Source organism: Gigantopelta aegis, chromosome 10, assembly GCF_016097555.1.
Source record: "Gigantopelta aegis isolate Gae_Host chromosome 10, Gae_host_genome, whole genome shotgun sequence".
In the NCBI taxonomy this organism is placed as follows: domain Eukaryota; kingdom Metazoa; phylum Mollusca; class Gastropoda; order Neomphalida; family Peltospiridae; genus Gigantopelta; species Gigantopelta aegis.
This window is the reverse complement of record NC_054708.1, coordinates 16,126,088-16,149,059: the sequence shown is the minus strand read 5'-3', so window position 1 is coordinate 16,149,059 and position 22,972 is coordinate 16,126,088. Positions and strand designations below refer to the sequence as shown.

General features: G+C 33.5%; 1 protein-coding gene across 1 annotated transcript in view; it reads right to left on the bottom strand.

Moving 5' to 3' along the window:
- Positions 1 to 347: 347 nt before the first annotated feature.
- Positions 348 to 22,972, bottom strand: part of LOC121383498 — a 30,744-nt gene continuing 8,119 nt past the window's right edge. Inside the window, exons 4-8 of the mRNA XM_041513570.1 lie at positions 20,428 to 20,842; positions 17,885 to 19,009; positions 11,531 to 11,821; positions 6,026 to 6,080; positions 348 to 498 (exon numbers count right to left, since the gene is read on the bottom strand). Of these exons, the coding sequence (XP_041369504.1) occupies positions 348 to 498; positions 6,026 to 6,080; positions 11,531 to 11,821; positions 17,885 to 19,009; positions 20,428 to 20,842 (2,037 nt within the window). The remainder of the gene's footprint in view (positions 499 to 6,025; positions 6,081 to 11,530; positions 11,822 to 17,884; positions 19,010 to 20,427; positions 20,843 to 22,972) is intronic.

Sequence of the window (22,972 nt, the reverse complement as noted above, 5' to 3'; positions counted from 1 at the left end):
ACTAGCTCAGTCAAGACAGTTGAATTTGTGCAGTTTTCACATGAGAAGCTCGGCGCTTGCACAAATCATGTAAAGTCAGTTGGATTAGTGTCCTGGTACATGTATGTGAAAAGAAACACAGCAGACCACTGCATTTTTATTTGACCTAGATAATGTACATTTAGATAAGTGAGCATAGGGAAACAATAGTGGTATAGCGAGTTAAGCTTATATGTACCAAACAGAACTGCATGGACCATATAACATAAATGCTTAAATAATAAAAACATACCACAGAAACCATTTATAAGCAAATTTAATATTACCTTCATCTTTATCAAAAACAATAATTGCTTCATCTTTCGACGTCAGTGGATGAGGATGCAAAATTGCACAAGGAATAATTTATTTTGTGTCAATGTTCTCCATAAATTGTTCATGTTTTTGTTAAGTGACTTGATATTTCTAAGCACGATACAGGACTCAACACTTGTTGCCTTCTCAGATTCCGAAGGTGGCCTAGATTTAAAAACACATAAAGTAGCATGTAAAAGGATACAGTGTAAAATACATTCATCAAAGATAAATTCACAAGCAAATATGAGACGAGTAAATTGTTGCAAACTACATGTATGGTGGTTTGAGCTAACTGTAAAAATGTGGACATTTGATTACCTTAAGTATTTTAATACATGTAATGTGTACCATTTGAAAACATTGTGGTTCAATAATTAATCTATAAAATGTTTAAAATATTTTCCCATCATTACTGTGACCTTTTGGATTAAAACAAACATTTAGGCCCAGAAGGACGAAGAGAACAACAAGATTTCCACAGAATTAAATGTCTCACCGACCATAAACTGACTTGATTACTAAACAAATAATCTGTGGTGTAACATTCAGGATTAATCTAGTTAATAAAACATTAAAAATTTAATAAATTTACTTTTTAAACATACAAGATAAACATATTCATAGATGCAATTATAAAGCAAGTTTTAGAGATCTAAGACTAAAAGGTTGTGAGGAATGGACATAAACGTGAAGCTACATGTAAATGCAAAAGTTCATTATAACCATGCATAGCTTCTATTTACCTATTAATTACAAACATAATTAATGCCAAAATTATTTTTAAAAACAATTAACAATATGTTGTCGAAATACTATAGTCGTTAAATTCATAAATAGTTACAAAATATTTATTACAAACAGTACTATAACTATTAAAAAAATAATTCAATATTACACATTTTCAAAACACCCTAATTGTGCTTCCATTACAGCTTAATTTTCTCAATTTGGGCCCCACCCCACAAACCCCTGGGGGGGGGGGGGGGGACGGGGCGAGGATGGAGGCAAGGGTAGAATAACCAAATTTACTAATTTTGTTCTCCATGTGGCAAGAAAACTTTCAACAAACTTTGGATAGAATTGGTCAAGTAGTTTTGTAGAAGAATTACGACAAAGTAAATTGCATTTCACTATATAAAGAAATTTATCCTACAACTTACTCATGATATCCATGTCATAGACCAATGTGATAATTTAGCTTATTAACTCGGTTAATAATGGTATGCAAATTTAAAGGTATATGCAAATTTGCAAGGTCTCTAGATAAAAATGTTTTGCCATGAACGAGTCATTTGTTTACAAGCTAAAACGACCTGTATACTTCAGTGTAACATTTTCATAAGATTTAGTTAAAATGCGTGATGTCAAACTAATTTGTACTAATGATGATGATGTCATATTGCCGATGGAGGTGACGTTAGTAGCATGATTTATGAAAATCAAATTAAAATGTTATTTTATAAGTGTTATAGGATAAATAGCATTCGCTACTGGTGGTTTTTAATATGTAAAATATCAACCTCGTCTAGTTAATCGGCATTTGTCTCAGCAGAGCCTCGACTAATACCGATTAAAATAAACTCGGTTGATATTTTCCATATTAAAAAATACTCTTACATAGTAAGTTTCACCCCATCCCTGGATCAGAAGTTGAAAAGGTGAACAGGTTATGCAAAATGGATTGCAATAGGTCAGCCTTTGGCTCAAATGACTTAAAAAAGAAATCTAAAAATGTTGATATAGAGAAACAAGAGGCCTATAGGCCTAGAGAGCTACTTTTTACATTTATATTTTGACACTAGCTAGTAGCTAATAATTCACAGAAATGTTCAAATGTTCAATGTTAAATTTCTAATTAACTTTTTAAAATTTAAATAATTCCAATTTTTAAATACTTTTTTGTTATAAATGCTTGAATTGGTCCAAATAACATCAATTGAGTCTGACTTAAAAAACTACCATAATGTTCATAACTGCATGAATTTTATTAATCTCATATGGTCACAAAGATTTCTTAGAAAGGTGCCCCTTAATGATTAAATGTTGGTGATTATTGCCTAAAATTGGTGAATGTCCAAGTACATGTATGAATAATGACATACATGTAGTAGTATACTGCAATGTTTTGATGAGCAAAGTTGATGAATGAATTACATAGTTGCTGGGACAAATTGTCATGGTTGATGAAATGCATACTTACATGTACAGTGAAACCCCTCCAAACCGGACAGCCATGGGACCAAGGAAAAAGTCAGGTTTTGAGGGGTATCTGGTTTACAGAGGTTTCGGTAATGAGGTAAACCGTTTGTTGGTTGGAGTTCTCTACTGATTATAGTAACTAATAAAACTGCCAAAAAACACTTTCGAACTTTCGAATTATTTTAAGTTTATCATCAAGCGATAATTCAACATGGCAGCATTTTGCTGGACGTTCCCACATGTCCAAAGAAAATACTAAAATGAACCATTGTTGACAAAGTTTCCACCAAACCAAGCCAAACAATTTTACTCTTGGTTACTCTTTATTTTGTTAAATAAACTTTGCAAAGATAAAAAACCAAAACAACAAAAAAGGGTTCAAACAATTGGAAAAATGAATTGCATTCCTAGTTGCTTTGCCGTTCATTGTGGTAATCGTAAAATGTACATGTAGGCTATGAAAAGGAGCTCAATCAAATTCGTAAGTTAATCTAACTTTGTAACAATCGAGCTCAGAAGAAAGGGAGTACATGTGTTTCATCCAGTTATTTAAACATCAAAGCTGTTAATTAATCCCTTAATTGGTATTGGTCAACTGCATGTCAACTGTACATCAGTGACAAGTAATGCAGTAATGATTGATGTCGGTGTGACCGTCCGGTTTTCTGAAGTAAAATTTGCATTAAAGGAACACAATGGCACCGGATAATTTCGTCCGGTGCAGTTTAGAGGGGTTAGTGTTAAAAGATACGCAAATCATGGGACCGTGTAAAACGTCCGGTTTTGAGGGAATTTCGGTTTACTGAGGGTCCGGTGTTGAGAGGTTTCACAGTATTATCAAACGACAGAAAACAGGAATGATAAAAACGATTCCAGTTCTTACATAAACATCATTCTAAGCCTGTTTATTATATTAGTGTTGTCAGTATAGACTTGGTCTGATTAAGATTGTCAGTATAGACTTGGTCTGATTAAGATTGTCAGTATAGACTTGGTCTGATTAAGATTGTCAATATAGACTTGGTCTGATTAAGATTGTCAGTATAGACTTGGTCTGATTAAGATTGTCAGTATAGACTTGGTCTGATTAAGATTGTCAGTATAGACTTGGTCTGATTAAGATTGTCAGTATAGACTTGGTCTGATTAAGATTGTCAGTATAGACTTGGTCTGATTAAGATTGTCAATATAGACTTGGTCTGATTAAGATTGTCAGTATAGACTTGGTCTGATTAAGATTGTCAGTATAGACTTGGTCTGTATTAAGATTGTCAATATAGACTTGGTCTGATTAAGATTGTCACTATAGACTTGTTCTGTATTATGCAGTATTAATTTTAGATTGTAGCGGTAAGATGAAGAATTATTATTTAATCAATGATAAAAAAAATATATTAGAAACTGAATGCAATAACTGAACTTGCACATTAAAACCATGCATTTGAAGAAAAAATACTTTTGGTTGTAAAATAGAATACAGAATATGGCCACATGCAGCCCACTTGTAAAATGGGATAAATTGCAACTTTCTTGGACTTGTATGACCTACATGTAGCAGGCAATGTCTTGATTAGCATTTGGTATTTCAAAATGTACATGTATAGTATGTAACTGTGTCCGTAAAAACAGGTAGCAGATTACAATATCTGCTACAAAAAGGTTGGTATGTATGATGTACATATAAGCAAACTCAGCTTTTATGTAGTTGAATCAGACCAAAATAAAGCTAAATGTATATAATCGAGATAATGTCGGTCTCATCCAACCGTCATTCGCGGGCATTTAATTGTTTGGTGAACTGACCAAGTACAAAATTTAAAACTCTTTTAAATAAAGATTTCAAGATAGCTGAAAAAGAATAAAGTTAAAAACAAATAAAAATTGCCTAATATGGTATAACATTATTCTCTACTTTTATTTCTATCTTTCTTGAATGAATTGATCGGATGGACATTAAAATTGCTAGCTTTTTTAAAGACGGAGTAAATATTATTTAACACCCATGATAAATAAATGCAATGATGAACACTACATGTACCTCTTCTGTTGTTTTTATAAGTAGTGATATATAGATAATACTCCTAGAGGTAGTACTATACCAAATAACTTCCGGCTGGGTCAAAGTTCGAGGTGCACCCAACTTTTGATAGAGAAGTGAACACCACAAGTCCTGTGATTGGTTATAAATGTGAGTGTGTTGGTTGTAAAAAATAATAATTTCATCTGGGTAAAATAAATGTGCAATTTTATTTCATCTAGTACCAATGTGTCAAGTAGCCTTGTGCTTGAAACATGTATGGGGTACCTGTAAAAAAAAGTACTCAAATTTTGTGCGAAACTAGGGTAGTCATAGACGCTACCCGTTATCTCAGAAACGAGCAGCTTGACCCCCATTTTTTTCTGATTCACTTTAAGTGTAAGGGGTGGTAGTATTTATATCCGTGGCGTTTATGTCGGTTGATACGTTGCAGGTAGGAGTTTTAGCCGCATATGTTACTATTGTCGTCTATGGGATTTGATTTGGTAGTATACACCCTAGAGTGTCTTGTGATATCATAATTTATCAGCACGAGTTGATAAAAGTATGAAATCCGAGGATGAATGCTGATAAATTATGATATCACAAGATACGAGGATGTATTCTTTTTATCGTCCATTATCATTCTTTTCATTTGCGACAATTCTAAACAATGTCAGTAATGTGGGTTAAATATTACTATATTTGGCAGCGGTAGACTTGTTAACTAGCAGAAAGCCAGTGGCGTGACGTCACTAATGATAGGTTTAGCGCTGAAACATACAGTGACATAACAAAATACCGTCTTTCTATATAGAGGATACTCCCCGATTGTCTTGTGATTAAAATTTGATCAATCAAGATTATAAGACGCAATATCTCCTTGGCGAATATCGCAGGAGATACAACAAATTAAAGTGCCAGTGATATCTCCTTCAAAAGCCTTTAATGGATGATCAAATAATCTACTTTCTTAGGAATTGCAAAATAAACAATGATGGCAAGTAAAAATAATCAGTCCTGAACAATTAAATCTGTAACAAATTTGGTGCCAAATATTAGGACTAGTAATAGTAGGTGGTTTTAGCCGGAAATTGTCAACATGATAAAAAATAAAATACATTTGTTTTAATTTTTCAAATAAAATATAACTTTTATTGTGTGTATCAAACAAACAAAATGGGACTTAAAAATACTGGTTAAATAACACAATGGTAAGGTTTAGAAGCCTAGAATGACCTATGTGTTTTGTTAGTATCGCATTTCCTTACACGCTGATATTTTATTGTATTATCTTAGACATTTTTTGTTGACTGTGTATTGGCCGACCCCTTTAGAGACTTAAGTCAGCTAATATACAGCAATATATGATAAGCCACTCCACTATTTACGAAAGACAATATTATAACAGTGCAGACATCCTACTCGGAAATAATCAAGCCTTTTTAAAAATGTAAAAATCTTATCATTTACCTTTCACTTACTACAGGCAAACTCCACTCTTCTCCACTATTAGAATTCAGTAGTTCTAGAATAAAGAACATAAAAACAATTGCATGGCAACATTTTCACATTCAGTATGTTTAAAGAAGTTGATCATAAGAAATACATGTATGTGCATGTTTTTGTTCTGTTCATAGCCCACTTGTTTAGAACTGTTCACATTTATAAACCAGGCAATATGGAGCATGAAATACACATTATCAGATTGGCAAGGTGATTTGACCTATTTTTTTGCAAATTTATTATGAAATATATTTTCTAATTTCTACTTATTTTTACTTGTATTTGGTGGTTGTCATTTAATTTGTGAGTGCCATCAAAAACTGAACAATATGCAAATGGCTTCAGCCAGGTCAATTAACCCAAAAATGTACACTTTCAACAACTGAAACACCATTACAAACATACATACATGTATGTATCTATATGCAGCTTTCATAATTTAAGTTATAGCTACATCATCGGGTGTAATGATCGAGGGCATAGCCCGAGATCTATTACACCCGTCACTCAACGGCCGCAATAACCGTGGTCTATCTAGACAAATCTCTCGGAAAAGGATGATGTAACTAGCTTGTACCACGCCCCCATTACAGATTTATATTGTAGCTTTATTATTGTTAGTGAAAGTGTTACTTTTTAAAACAATGTTCTAATTTACTTCCTGCTGAACTATATGTGACCTGTAGGTGTAACTTTCTTCAGCCATTCAGCAATCGCTAAAATTTAGGTCAGACACGCCCGTGGTCTAACTATGGGATACACCACGGGTAAAATCAAAGGGGCCGACACCAAAGCGTGGTACAATAAGTATAACTTTGCTTTAATTACTTTTGGCTAATCACATTATGAAAATCAGACAATTTTAAACATTAGTATAACCAGCATTTAAAACTACATTCAAAATAGATTTGCCGTAAAGTTAATTCTATAATTAACATGTTTGATGAGCTTTTATTTAGCCTTTAATTGTTTAGCTTTAACACAATACACTTTTGATACAAATACACATTTGGAAATTATTTTTCACTAAGCAGTTACGAATATTTTTGGTCCAGCTTATAAATGAACTGTAAAACTAACTTTTACATGCTTGAACCATATATGGCAATGTACATTCTTATGATCTTCAAAATGGGTGTTTAAATTAATGTTAATTACTTTTTTGTTTAATTTAGAATTATACAGTTAGATTCAGTCAAATATGTTACAGTTTTATACACACACTTGTATACATTGTATGATGGGCTAACTTTTAATTCACTGTCATATAGTCGACACATACAACATGCAGTGGATTCACCAATTTATAGTTTGCCACATGACACTGGCTGGAAATAATAACAGAACAACTGGAAATAGGTTTAATAAAGCAATTTACTTCCTGGTATCTATCACTGTTACGATGCCACAACAGGCAAAACATTTGGTCACATTTCCGCTATGGATATAATGGGCGTCACCATGAGACTAGTGGTACTAGTTTACCTGATTTTACCTTGTTACCGGTATATTTTAAGATGTTTCCGGCTTTAGATGAACTAAAATAAATATGTAAATTTTTCTGTCCATTAAAAATATGGAAAAAGTTGATTTTTAAATATAACTAATGTAATGTTTATTCAATGTTTATTAGTTATTGGTAAAATTTCGACTTTGGAATACATTTTTGTGAGCTTTTGTGAACACATTACTTCTTTTTTTCATTTTAGTGTAATCTTTAGTTATCCCTTTACAGAATACAATCATACTTGTCACAGTGGCAGTATTTAATTTGATGTTATAAAATTTTTAAAACATGTTGGTAGCTATATAGGGATCGTGGTTCATGATTTTGTGTTAACAGTTTTACATGTGGTGTACGGTTTTGTCATAATGCAATGTTCGGTTTCGTCAATACACAGAATAGGTTATATCCAGGAACCGAGATAACACACGAAAAATACATTTACTTGCTACACACAGACACACAGATACACACACACACACACACACACACACACTTTAAACAGATGCCATAAACGAAATAATCACCTTATCTGATAATAAATCTGACCGTTTTATCATTAACGAAAGTCAAAGTTAAAAGTTTATTTTATTTAATGACACGACAAGAGCACATTGATTTACTAATCATTACTAATAAATATCAAATATTGGATAATCCTGACAGTTTTAGAAGAATCCCGTTACATTTTTTGATAGCAGTAGCAGGCCCGTAGGAACATGAGGATGGAAATATACTGGTTGATTTTTACCTACTATATAACAAGTAGATAATATATACTTATTATATAACAGGTATATTATAAATCAAATTATAAATATGGCTTCTGCCTCTCCCCCTACTAGAGGTTGTGTCTCCCTCTCTTGATGTCGTTCTTATGGACCTGAGTAAAGGACCTTTTATAAGAACTTTCTCACATGCAGGACAGCACATACTACGCCCATAAGCGTATGAGATGGGAGGCTCCTCCCCCAGTGCTGGAGCAAATCTACTCATTTGGGCAAAAATGAGCTGCCCAAAACACTTTTCACCATGTATTTCCACCATTCAATTGTGGTGAATTTTATTAGTAGAATGCAAGAAATTGCATTTCTAATTTTCAAATTTTCTGGAGAAGAACTTCCTGAATACTAACGTAAACTCGCTACCAAAAGAGTCATTAAACCATTTTTAGCTTTTTTTTTAAAAATAAGCTTACAAAGTCCTACATATTAAATTGAAAATGGTACATATCAAAATGATAATTTTTTTTATTGATATTCCTTGTTTGCTATTATTTACGATTGTAATTGTAACAAAATTATTGTTTGCATTGTACAGTTGTTCATTATAAGTAATTATTTCATTTGATCCAACACTTTGGTAATGAATATATTTTCAGCGTATACAAAAGTATATTGTGAAAAATGCCAGTGTGATGCCGACAAATTTACTGTCTTTGAACAACTCATCTGTCTCTGCATTACGGCCAAATCCAATCAGTTTGTCCGATTTTGTGGATTCGCCAATTCAACCAGGTGACAAATTGTGTAGGTATTCCTACATGATTTGTCACCCAATCGAAGGTGACAATTCATTTAGCAATTGTACCTATTTTTGTAAATTATGAATATTAAAGTCAACATAACACATTTTTATTTACAATTACATGTATATTGCGTCAGATAGGATCAAACCTTCACGCAGACCCATTGAATTTAACCATTCCAACTAGTGCCCCACGACTGGTATATCTAAGGGAATGGTATGTGCTGTCCTGTCTATGTGAAGGTATATATAAAAGATATCTTGCTGTTAACAAAAAGTGTAGCAGGTTTTCTCTCAAGACTACGAGTCGGATCTACCAAATGTTGGACATTCAGTAATTGATAATTACTTATATAAAAGGTTCATTTGTGTCAAAAGGTAACTAGTAAATAGGCATATTATAACTTTATAATAAATAATGTTACAAGTTATATTAAAACATATTGATGAGTTTTAAACCCTTACTAACTCAAATAACATTTTTTACAAAACAATTTATGTAAATAAAAAAAACCAAAACGTTTCTAAACAAATTACTGTCAAATTAAATAGATTAAATCTCCTTTTTAATATAGGGGTGAAGCTAGAAGTCACGTAATCGATAATGCAGTACAAAATGACTAAAGATAGAAATGCACGTCCTCTACATTGGCTGTTCCATCAGTTGTCTTAATATTTAACCTATGCAATGTAATGGTAATTTGTAAAGACACTTTTTAATTGAACTGACTTTTTTCTTCAATTTTTTTATTTCATTTGGTATGGGTTTAACATTTAATCAAATGTTTTTATATGAATTTTAACTTTATTCATTATGGAGTTGTAAGTCAATTCCTCAGTTCTCTTTTAACAGAAACAAACTATAATTAATGCTGTCTGGTGGTGTCGCTAAACAAAACAAACTTTAAATTTAATATGGCATTGAGATATTACGGACTAAACATATAAATTATAATAAGAAAGGACATGTACAACTGCCACTCCATCCCCCCCCCCCTCCCCCAACTTCCACGATTAACCCCGGGGTATTTTTATGCACTATCCCACAGACAGAACAGTACATATCACAGTTTTTGTGACACCAATTGTTAAAGTTAAAGTCTGTTTTGTTTAATGACACCACTGGATCACAATGATTTATTAATCATTGGCTATTGGATTAAAAACATTTGGCAGTTTTGACATAACAGTCTTAGAGTGAAAACCTGCTACATTTTTCCATTAGTGCATCACTGCCGTTGGATCATTGTACAACTGACTAAAAGGTTGCTCACGTTGTTTTAGCAAAAACTGTTTTTACCACCTGTTTTTCCTACAAGTAGTGGTGACACAGATGTGAACAGACCTGGTACAGTGGCTTGACAAAGGATGACAACAATTTATACTACATGCACACACATGCACACACACACGCACACACACACACACAGTCTGTATCTTAATTATTTAGTAAACTCTCGGACAGTAGCCTAACAAATGTGGGCACATTGATGCATGTCAATAACCTGATTTTATTAAATAACATTTAAAACGAAACATACACATGACTCATCAACATACATTTTTGTTTGTATTTTGTTTTGGCTAAATTGTTCATGTATAACATAATGAATCAACTTTGTTAACAACGATCTTCCTTTTCTATGGAAATTACAGGTGCTTTATGTGAAGACATTGTATTACAATGAAACCAAAAACACTGACTCTGTAAATATAGCACAGCACTATTCAACCAGCCTCAATGTGCCCACAGTTATTAGGCTACTATCTGGGAGTGTTCTAAATAGCCAAGGTACAGAATGAGATGAAAATAAAAACACAACTAGATCAATATAGCACAGCACTATTCAACCAGCCTCAATGTGCCCACAGTTATTAGGCTACTATCTGGGAGTGTTCTAAATAGCCAAGGTACAGAATGAGATGAAAATAAAAACACAACTAGATCAATATAGCACAGCACTATTCAACCAGCCTCAATGTGCCCACAGTTATTAGGCTACTATCTGGGAGTGTTCTAAATAGCCAAGGTACAGAATGAGATGAAAATAAAAACACAACTAGATCAATATAGCACAGCACTATTCAACCAGCCTCAATGTGCCCACAGTTATTAGGCTACTATCTGGGAGTGTTCTAAATAGCCAAGGTACAGAATGAGATGAAAATAAAAACACAACTAGATCAATATAGCACAGCACTATTCAACCAGCCTCAATGTGCCCACAGTTCAGTAATGACAGACATTTAATGCAATTTTTAATTTTTTGACAATCTCAATGTATCAGATGTGAAAAGCACCAATTCCAAGAGTTACCTCACACCTTAAAAAAGTCCAATTTTCTATGATCTCAATGACTAAAAGAAGTGTTTGAAGCATTTTATTTTCTTCAGATTTGGTAGCCTTCTAGGATATCAAGTCAAAGGATCCTCTCACTTACCTGTAGAACTTAAGGCATGAACCAGTGAAGTGCCCTGTCCAGCTGAAGATGAACGTCCAGGAACATCATTAAGACACTGCTTGATGAATTTACTGTCAAGTCTTAAGATATGATCATCCAGCTGTTTGCCCCATTCGTTTACAAATTCATTTTGGATAAGATGCAACATGGTGTCACTGACATCCACAAAGTGAACTTGTTTCAGTGATCCACCAGTAACCACTGTGTCGAAGGATTTCACAGCTCTCACATACATCTCAGCACAAGATGGTTTTGGCACTCCAAAAATACCTTAAAAATAAACATCAAATATTAAACATCACGTCAAATAAATTAATATTGAATATCACATACATCTTAGTACAAGATGGCTTGGGCACTCCAAAAATACCTTAAAAATAAATATCAAATATTACACATATCAAATATAGAACACCACCGTGTTATAAATTAATATCAAATATTAAATACATGTGTACTAACAATTAAGTATTTGAGAATATTTTTTAAATGAACTGAAAAGACATACAATATCAGGGAAATGATTCCTAGTTAACTACTAGCAACAGCATACACTACATACAATTATTAAAAAGATTCTTAACAAAATGTGTTTTAGGACCCAATTAGACAGTCATTATTAAAACAGTTTGAATGAATGAAACCTTTTTTTCTGTTTGTCAAAAGACCTGGGTTTTTCTATATATTTTAGCTGAGTTTTTTGATTAGCTCAAACTGAAAGAAATTAATATAATTTATACTGCCCTTTTTGATCTTTGTATTACCTTAAAAAATAATATTTGTAGAAAGATGAATTTATACTGCCCTTTTTGATCTTTGTATTACCTTAAAAAATAATATTTGTAGAAAGATGAATTTATACTGCCCTTTTTGATCTTTGTATTACCTTAAAAAATAATATTTGTAGAAAGATGAATCTTGATATATATAAATCCCTTCTAAATTCAATACCATACTCTCCACACAGTACAACCTTCAAGCAACTTTTAAGCATTGCCCTGGTGCAGTGCAAATTTATGCTAATAATGGGGATGGGTTAATCATCTTTTATAGCCTGTACTACATGTATTTCAAAATATGGGGTTATCTTTCATAATTACTAAACAACTACAATGTTTCCATTTTGTATGTGCTAGCTGCCCTGGACATGCCCCCCCCCCCCCCCCGAAGTTGTACAGGGGACCTGGGTACAAAACAAGTCAACTTTTCACTCTATGATGATTGATTCACTTAGAATATGTCTTTGTAATATGGCATTTATAAGATTTCTGTGGTCTTTGAGTTCGATTTTGTGGTGAAAAACTAATTTGGAAATTCCAATATGGTGGAAATCCATGATGATGGCATAAAATTCAATATGGCTGACACAAATTGAAACAACATCTAACTTACACTGTTGCTTTGTATGTTTTAAAGTCCCTATGTATATTTCTGGGATCTAAAGTACATTTTAACATTTTCTTACACTGTAATCTGCCCAATACCACAAGACTGTCTTCAGCAATGTACTGGGAGGATTATGAATTACTTTAAATATAAAGAGAATATTTCATTACTTTATACAAGTTTGCAAATTTTACGCTAGTAAAGTGTTCAAAAAAGTGTTTTTGTTTAACGACACCACTAGAGCACATTGATTAATTAATCATTGGCTACTGGATGTCAAAAATTTGGTAATTCTGACTCTTTTGTCAATGGGAAACCACTACATTTTTCCTAATGCAGAAAGGGATCTTTTATATGCACCATCCCACATACAGGATAGCACATACATGTACCATGGCCTTTGATACACCAACCACGTATCAAGCAAGTGCTTTACCACTGGGTTACGTCCTGCCCCTTAAAGTGTTCAACATATCAATGATCTCATTTAGATCAACATTATCAAGATCACACTATCAAGATACCCAGGCCTTTGGATTTCATGGTAGCGATCATTTCCAGTACCGTGTTGGTAAAATCACGGAAACGAAATTTCGTTCCCATGCAATGATTATTACATCAAATATGACTATTCAACAAAAATAATATATAATTTTCTGATATCACACTACTGAAGAATGTGTTTGACACAATCACAAGACCCAATTCGGATTGTTGTGTTAACCGAAATTGTCAGTGTTCTGGTTCAGGTAAACCGAATCAAGAGTTCCAATATGTGCTCAAATCAAACGTGTTACACATCTGAACCAAAATCACTGGCATTAATTATTTGTAGTGTATCTCTTAAATATAGGGGTCAAGAACTAGTATTTAAATTCAAATATAATTTTGTAGAAAATATTTAACTTCCTGACTACTGTCACTGCCGTCGAAAAAAAGTCAACGTCACACATGTGCTCGAGTACTGAAGGTGACAATCGAATAGGCCACACTAGTTTCTGTGGTTTCCTTATGGAAGGAATTGACCTAAACTATTATTTTTAGTTGGCTGTCAAAATCACAACAGCATGCATGTAATGGAGAGGGCGGGTCGAAAGTCAACTTTATATTTTGTTTGAAAACGTGTCTTTTTACACAGATTTTTGCGATAATTTAAATCAATGGTATTAAAAATGGGTTTCCATGACTTGTTTTTACGGAACCTAAAAACAGTTTCCAATCGGTTCCCATTACCACAAGGCACAGAACTGGAAAAATGTTTCCCATGAAATTTGAAACCCGATACCTGGATACACTTTGAGATTAGCACTGCAGCCCAAAGGAAGTTTTCTATAGGGGTTTTTTGGATGGAAAATGTCACTTGTCTTGCTCTTAGGCACCGATAGTGTGATGTGTCTGGCATAATATAATATTCGGTCTACTTGCTTAGAATCATCAATATTTGTGTCCTCTATAGGTTTGACTATAACAAATAAAATCCCATAGGTGACCATATTAACGTTTGTGTTTAAAAGCACTATATGCAATATATCAACCAAACTGTATGACCCATAAATATCAGTACTACAACCCCTACCTCAAAGTATTAACTGAAGAAAATGGTACCTTTCATGGCTTATTTTCGGTATATAAACCAGATGTTTTTACAACACCCCTAGTTTCGCACAAAATTTGAGTATGTTTTTTTTTACAGGTACCCCATACATGTTCCAAGCACAAGGCTACTTGACACAGTAGTACTAGATGAAATAAAATTGCATACATTTTTAGCCCAGATGAAACATTTTTTTTTTTTTTACAACCAACACACTAACATTTATAACCAATCACAGGACTTGTGGTGTTAACTTCTCTATCAAATTATCAAAAGTTTGGTCCACCTCAAACTTTGACCCAGCCGGAAATTATTTAGTTTAGTGCTACCTATACTGATAACATACATTTTGTCAAAAGGTGGTGAATTAATCATGTGTTTTATGACAACCACGATCTGGTGTTTTCTGACAAACTGACAACCTCACTGAAACTGTTGTTTCTACAGTGCAACCTAATATAATGTACACCTCACAAGGCACATATATTGTGTACAGTTTTGTACAAATGCAATATGTCGTATTTGAACCCAAAACAATACTCCTGAAGATATTTACTGTCAGATGGGTGTATGTACTCAGCTATATATGTAGAGACAGCATGGATATTGAGAGTACCTTAACTCTTTAAACTTATTCCATTGAAACACACGTACCGTACTTGATGGACCCCTAGATTATGAAGACCTTAAAAGGCACATCAAACAAATATCAGTATTACAAAAATACAATGTCTAAGGAAAAATTAACATGACTGCACTTGTATGAAATAATGACTTAATGTCCTGCACATCACTGTTGGAGGGAAATGCTGTATGCTGAGTGGGAGTCTTCAAGTTACCAGGTGCGGTAATTTCAAATCCATCAGCTATGTTGATTTTCAAAATGGACCATCAAAACCATTGGCAGCCACCAATATTCCTCCTGACTATATATTATATATGCCCTACTGAAGTTGGAAGTTTTAAATATTTGTGATATTTGGAATTATCATGTAGCTTTCACATATTTATTTTTGATTCATTACCAAAAACATGTTTTTAAATGATATAATTACCCGAACATCTATTTTATTGCATTATTTTCTAATACAGATCAATACAATATGTATATTGGAAGTATTTCTAAATTATTACCCATATGGGCTCAAATATACGGGGTAATATTTTTTCGATCTCTGCACAGTGTGCAGATTGCTTCTGCAGCCACTGATTGGCTGGCTTAAAAATCATGACGTTTGGTTGGTTGCTTGCCATGGCCGGAACTTCACTTTCATTCATATAATGTTTCCATTCATGAGTCAGATTGCACATACGTCATACGATCTACAAAGATTTACAAAAACAAATGGACTCATTTGTTTCGTAAACATGAAATGGTATATTTTCATAAGCAGCGGCTTTAGTAATATATAAAAATAATTATTTTCAAATGCGAATACGGTTGTATTATTTTGTACTGTAAGCATTTGGCTGTGAAAGGAACGCCGTTATGATATGACGTCACTTACATTACGTAATGTAATGCGCGTAAGATTATATGACGTAATGGCTGATGGATTTGTTGTGGACTGCAGAGGAATGTTTACATTAAAAATCAGTTAAAATTGACAATGGGTAATAAAGAGAATAACCAACTCGCTACGAGGAGTTACAAATTATCTGTCCCTCGTGAATGAATGTTGTAAAACCCTCGCCAAGGCTCGGGTTTACAACATTCATTCACTCGGGACAGATAATTCGTAACTCCTCGTAGCTCGTTAGTTATTCTCTAAATCTGTCATCCAGCATATTATTTAGCTATTAACATTGAATAATACAGCTTTAACAATAAAATAAATTATCAACTTACACCAAGGTAGATAATCAAATCTGGAAAAATTTATTCTAAATCTAGTATACACTTCAAATGCACTTCATTGGAGCAAACTAAGTAATTATTTAAATAAAAAATTTGATCTGGAGACCTAAATATATGTTTAACAAGCTTATTGTTATGTATAAATTAGAACAGAAGGCAGAATAATGACCAAAAATTTAATTATGGCTTTGGTAAAGTTTTTCTTCAAATTAAAAATCAAATTTGCATAAAACTACAAATTTGTCTAAAATATGACTTAGCATCCTATACATATGTCAAAAGGACAATAAAAAATCAACGTCTTTAAAAAGTTAAGTTTTCAGAATTAAATACATGAAACATTAACTATGTTTATGGAAATTAAAGACATTAACTCAATATTGGCAGATATTATCATATTTAAGAGCAGTTGTCAAGTCAAACACAATGTATAAATAAAAATATTCAAATCTTTATTGTATGAATTATAGGCCAAAACCAACTTTTCCTCAGTGCTAACTTTTATTAAAACTCCATTCAGAGCCATGTACAGTAATTATTGTCAAGGTCAAGGTTATTGTGAACTTGCATGGCCAAGTGATGGCTAATTAATCAAATAGTATAGTTTAATTTAATTAAATGACAAAAATCATAATCTTTTTTATTATGCACTGAATATGTGCTATACATGTATGACTATACCAAATACATGTAAAATCCCATAGGCGACCATATAAAGGGTGTAGCAAGTAATTAACTGACAACTAGTATAATACCGAGAAACAATGGACATTAACAGCTTAATATTAGTGCATATACAAAAGAATAACAAACTTCTCGATTGTACAGTTTTTCTTCAAAAATGTGGTCTCTTTGTTGAAACCAATAGTGGATTGCCATAATAAATCCCAGTAAATGCCGTTAATTGCTGTTTTATAGGTCTTCACATTGTCATTTAGATGTAAAATATTAGCAATGATAGATAATTAAAAAGTATTACGTATACTTTAAAATGCTCCAAGAGAATACTACAATAAATATTAAATTAAACACTCTACTATAAACAATGCACACATGTATTTATAGTTTGACAGCAATGTACATTGTATATTTCGATATACGTGTTTTTCATATTTATACATGTTTTTCATATTTTTAATTCTGTTACTAGTATTTACAAATTCTAAATGACCCCCCACCCCCCAAAATAAATATAATAAATAATTTACTGAGGAAGAAAAGATTTATTTTGAGGCCACACGTTGTGCACAAATTAAAAATCTCTGGAAGATTTTATGGAACCATTTTTAGATTTGTCTTCATGAACATACAAATAACAATATGCACACAGATAAGGTAATTTGATCATGTGATATAATATGTACTGTTTTATGCAAAACAGTTATGTAAACAATATAAAATTAAAATAACCTATTTATTTTATAAACCAATATGTGATTAAGAGAATCAGATTTTAAAACCCTTTTAAGACGAATGTTAATATTTAAAATTCTACCTGAACTGATAGGTGGAATAGCAACAGAAGACATATTCAGGTTTCTCGCCTCACATAGACATCTCAGTATGGTCTTACAGAGATCTTCCAGACATTGTGACTCGTCCTTATAATCATACATGGCTGGTCCAACAGCATGAATCACCTTCTTGCAGGGTAGTCGTCCAGCTGTGGTAACTGCAACACCAGACACACTGATTACACCATGCTCTCGAATATACCTGTTTCCTTCCTTGAGCAAGTCATCACCAGCTGCATCAGCTATAGCTCTTGCTACTCCTGCTCCATGTGCTAACCTATCATTAGCAGCATTTACAATAGCATCCACTGACAGCTGAGTGATGTTACCCTTGTACACCATGACATCAAGACGTTTTCCTCTGACAAGTGGCTCAACTCCAATTGTGTCCACACCTGACATGGTCTGGCTTTTAATGACTGACCTTTTCTCAGCGTTAGAGTCCATCATTTTACTGGATGAATTAAGTGTTGTGTTAACTCGACATCGGGTTTTTATTTGTTTCAAGTCTACTAGAAGTTTTTGTTTTGCCTCATTTACTCTAACCCGGTCTTCACCAAGAAGAGTAATAATCTGTTGATCTGGGATATGAACACAATAAATGTCTGGTGTGGAATCTTGGAAATCTTTTATAACTGACATGATTTTTTCTTTATCCAAGTCTTCAAGCTGAATGTCTTCACTGACAACTGCCTGCATTCTGGCAGTTTGAGTTGGTGTTCTTACCTGCGTCAAGTTTACTACAATCTTTTGTTTTGCGGCATCAATTCCATTTTGATCTTTAGCGAATATTGCAATGATCTGTTGATCTGGAATATGAGCACAATAAACTTGTGGTGAAGAATCTTGTAGATTTTGTAGAACTGATGTGATCTCTTTATCTGAGATTTTGCCTTCAAGTTTGATGTCTTCCCTGATGAGTGCCTGCATTCTGCTTTGGATTTCTTGAGCTTCAGTAAATGAATCTTGACACTTTACCTGAATTTTACCACTTGTAAGGACTGATGTTGTCATACTTTTCATTACCAGTTGCTCTCCAACTAAAATTTTCACTGCTTTGAAATGAACTGCTTCAAGGTCCAACACTTTGATCTTTGATTTCGTGTCTGTTAATAAGGAAGAAAAAATAAATTACATACCTAAATATATAACTCAAATAAAGGTTATATTAACTAATAATCATGTTGTTTATATGTGTTCAGGCCCTAATCTTGCCGTCGAAATGAACAATTTTTTCTCTGAAAGTCAGCTCAAGTCTCCGAGTTATTAGCAACAGTGAGAAGTCGAAGTCACCATAATATTCTGGACCTAATCCAATTTCACAAACAAAATCACACAACAGATGTCTAGACCTTGACTTGTTTATTGTCATACCTCACTTGGCACCTTGTTGCCGTGTATCGGACAGTGTTTTTACTTTGGCGCCAGACTCTAGTAATCATGAACCGGGCCTATTAATGGGAAATGGTTTCTGTACAAAGACACTGATTTGATGAACTAATGTTTTACCTTGTTCAATTTATTATCAAAATCAACGAACAAATGTTAATGCTCGTGCCAATTTCTGTTGTGAAGAGATTAAATACATGTCTTAGTCTAATGTTGACATTCTTGAGATACACCAATAAACCGAGCACATTATCAGCTACTTACTAATATCACGTTTTTAATGAAACTTACCAATGTTTTGTTTAAACTTTGTTACTGGAAGTAGTATTTTATATCTAAATATTACAATTAGAACGAAGTGTAAAATTCAGCATTTTTCCAATTGAACATGGAAACTGGCAAAACGTTACGAAATGTACTGATAAATGTTAACATCGCCTGTTTTTTATGAAACTTCTCCCCTTTCTTCTGGGAAGGGAGAAGTCACTTCTCCTACTTTTTCAATTCTAGATTAGGGCCTGGTATTATGCATACATGTAGAGTGTGGGATAGTGGTAAGCCATCAGCCTTAACGCTGGTTAATGCTGGGTTCACATAAATGCTGGCTCGAAACCACAGTGACCCGTCGGTTTTGGATCGATCCCGTCGGTGGAGCCATTGGGCTATTTCTCATTACAGCCAGTGCACCACTACTGGTATATCAAAGGCTATAGTATGTGCTATCCTGTCAGTGGGATGGTGCATATAAAAGATCCCTTGCTACTAATGATATAATGTAGCGGGTTTCCTCTCTTAAGACTATGTGAAAATGACAAAATATTTGACATCCAATAGCTGATGATTAATAAATCAATGTGCTCTAGTGGTGTCGTTAAAACAAAACAAACTTTTTCATCAGTACAGAATTCCAGAATACAGCAACAGAGCAGTCAATCTAATTGTTTGTAATCTATACTTGTGAACATGCTGACAATCTTCAACCAGTCCTTAAAAGACACATTGCAGACTATGGACACCTTTATTGTAGCAATAATCTTTAATAAAACTTCTTTCATAGAACATAAAAATTCATACACTGTTAATTGTCATTGCCGTATTATTAAGATCTTTGCAGACAATTTTGTAATTAGCCTACCTTTAAAAAGATCTTTGCGGACAACTTTGACAGAGCAGAGTCTGTCATCAGCAGGATACTCTTCCATGGCATTGAAATCAATGGTGTATTTAGTCTCACCAGCTTGCAGAGTGACTGTAGGGAATTTATCATAATACGCTTTCTCTATTGTACCATTCACATCCTTGTCATACTTTGTTAGAATTTCTTGTCCCTTTTTATCAATGTCAACAAAATACCACTGAACCTGGTTTGAAAGTATTTCAGCTTTCTGACATTCCCACTTAAAACAGTCAACTTCTCTGAGAATTGTCTGCACAACATCAGAGGCTTTATGGACATCCTGTTGTAATCCTTGTATATGAAGTTGTCCAAGGTCCTGTTGGTACGTCACTGACACTGGGTAGTCATTCTCAAGAGACTTCACTTTTTTAGTCTTAAAAGAGAAAGGTTAACTCATAAATGTATAGTATTTCATTAAAAGTATTATATTTCTATATATCCAAATGTTTTGATAGATTCTATTTATTTCAACAGATCAAAATACAATAAACACACCTTACAGTGAATGAAAAGTCTTTACAACTTACTACTGATATATAAATTGTTCTTTATCCTCATTTTATCTAGACAAAGCCACACGCCATTAAACTGGTGGCATAATTTAAATATGGCTAGTATGCAGTTTACAGGATCCTGGTTCTAAAATGTAAGTCAGTGTCACTTAAACCTTGGAAAAAGAAAGAAAGAAATGTTTTATTTAACGATGTACTCAGCACATTTTATTTACAGTTATATGTCGTCAGACATATGGTTAAGGACCACACAGATATTGAGGGAAGAAACCTGCTGTTGCCACTTCATGGGCTACTCTTTTCGATTAGCAGCAAGGGATCTTTTATATGCACCATCCCACAGACAGGGCAGTACATACCACAGCCTTTGATATACCAGTCGTGGTGCACTGGCTGAAACGAGAAATAGCCCAATGGGCCCACCAACAGGGATCGATCCCACACCGACCGCACATCGAGCGAGCGCTGTACCACTGGGTTATGTCCCGCCCCACTTAAACCTTGGTGTCACTGAGCTATTTTGACAAAACATTGAAATACTAAATTTAAATTTAAAACATTTAAAATTTTCTTCATGTAGAAAATATCTTTTGAATATAATACAGGTAAGTAACACACTGTATCTTTAATTTAGTTGGAAATGGTCTAGTAGTAACTGTTGTGAAGAAATTACAATTTAGATTAATTTTTCTACTCAACTCTAGTTCTTGTTCAATTATTTTCACATTAATTATTAAACTCAAAACTTCATCCCTCCACAAGCACAAAAACGGTACCCATCTAACTATCTAATGATTTTTACACTATTCAGTTATAGCATTTCTAGAAGACGATTTCTTTTAATCTGGCTTAATTCCTATTTTTTGGGCCCCTAATTCACAAAATTATTTCTTCATGCCAACAATGGATGGAAACAAAGAAGAGGAGTTTGTTTAATTGGGTTAATTTGTTCCCCTTTTAGGCAGTGTCAGAATGACCAAATTCATATACATTTTTCTCTCTATGGGACAAGGAAGCTTCCCACCAAATTTAGTCTTGGTCTTGTAGATCAACATGAAGAAATTACAGCTTACATGCATTTCTCTATGTAACTATAGCAAACTTCACCCCCTCCCTAGAGACAAATGGGAGGGGGGGGGGGCTCAACATTAATGACTTTAACAAATTAGAACTATCTATAGACCTTTACATATATATGAAGTATCGCATTTCTAGAAATTGGGAATAGACTGTATTTAAAAAAATTAGCTTAATGTATATAACACAACAAAAATTGGATAACACATACTTATATTTATTTGTTATGAGATAAACGTTACACGCATTCTACTTGACTTGGTTGACTAACCACTAGAATCAAGTAATAATTATTGATCACAAACTATCCTGGTGTGTATGTTACGGATATGACACCTAAATCAAAATATAATACTATTAATATAGCTGAGTTACAATCCGTCGGAGGTTGGGGTGAAAAGGCAGGGTATATACTTTACTCCATTACACCATAAGTAGGTAGGTTATCTCTGGCGTAAAAACCTATTCATTATTCATACTCCCTACAAATATATACGGTCGAACATGTACATAACGGTCACTCAAGGGACCTGACAAAAGTGGCTCTTTAGGACAGGTGGCTGTTATATACAGGTAAAGGAAAACATATATAAAATAATTTACTATAAAAAAACTCACTGCTAAACTGGAATGCATAATGTCGTCAAAAAACTTTAAAATAAGAGAGAGAAACTCATTCTATTACACTTTTTAAAAAAGTAATTTATCTTTGATTGTTTTCCACTGTTACCTATTAAATTAATGCACGACATGTAAAAGGTTGCAGGTAAGAAATCCTTATACATTAACAAAAGGGTCAGTTTGTCAATGTGTAATGACAGAACAAACATGGTGACAGATTGTCGGAACTGCTTGTCTGACTGGCAACAATCACACGCCTTGGATACACTACCTGTCAGTGTTGACGAATCGAA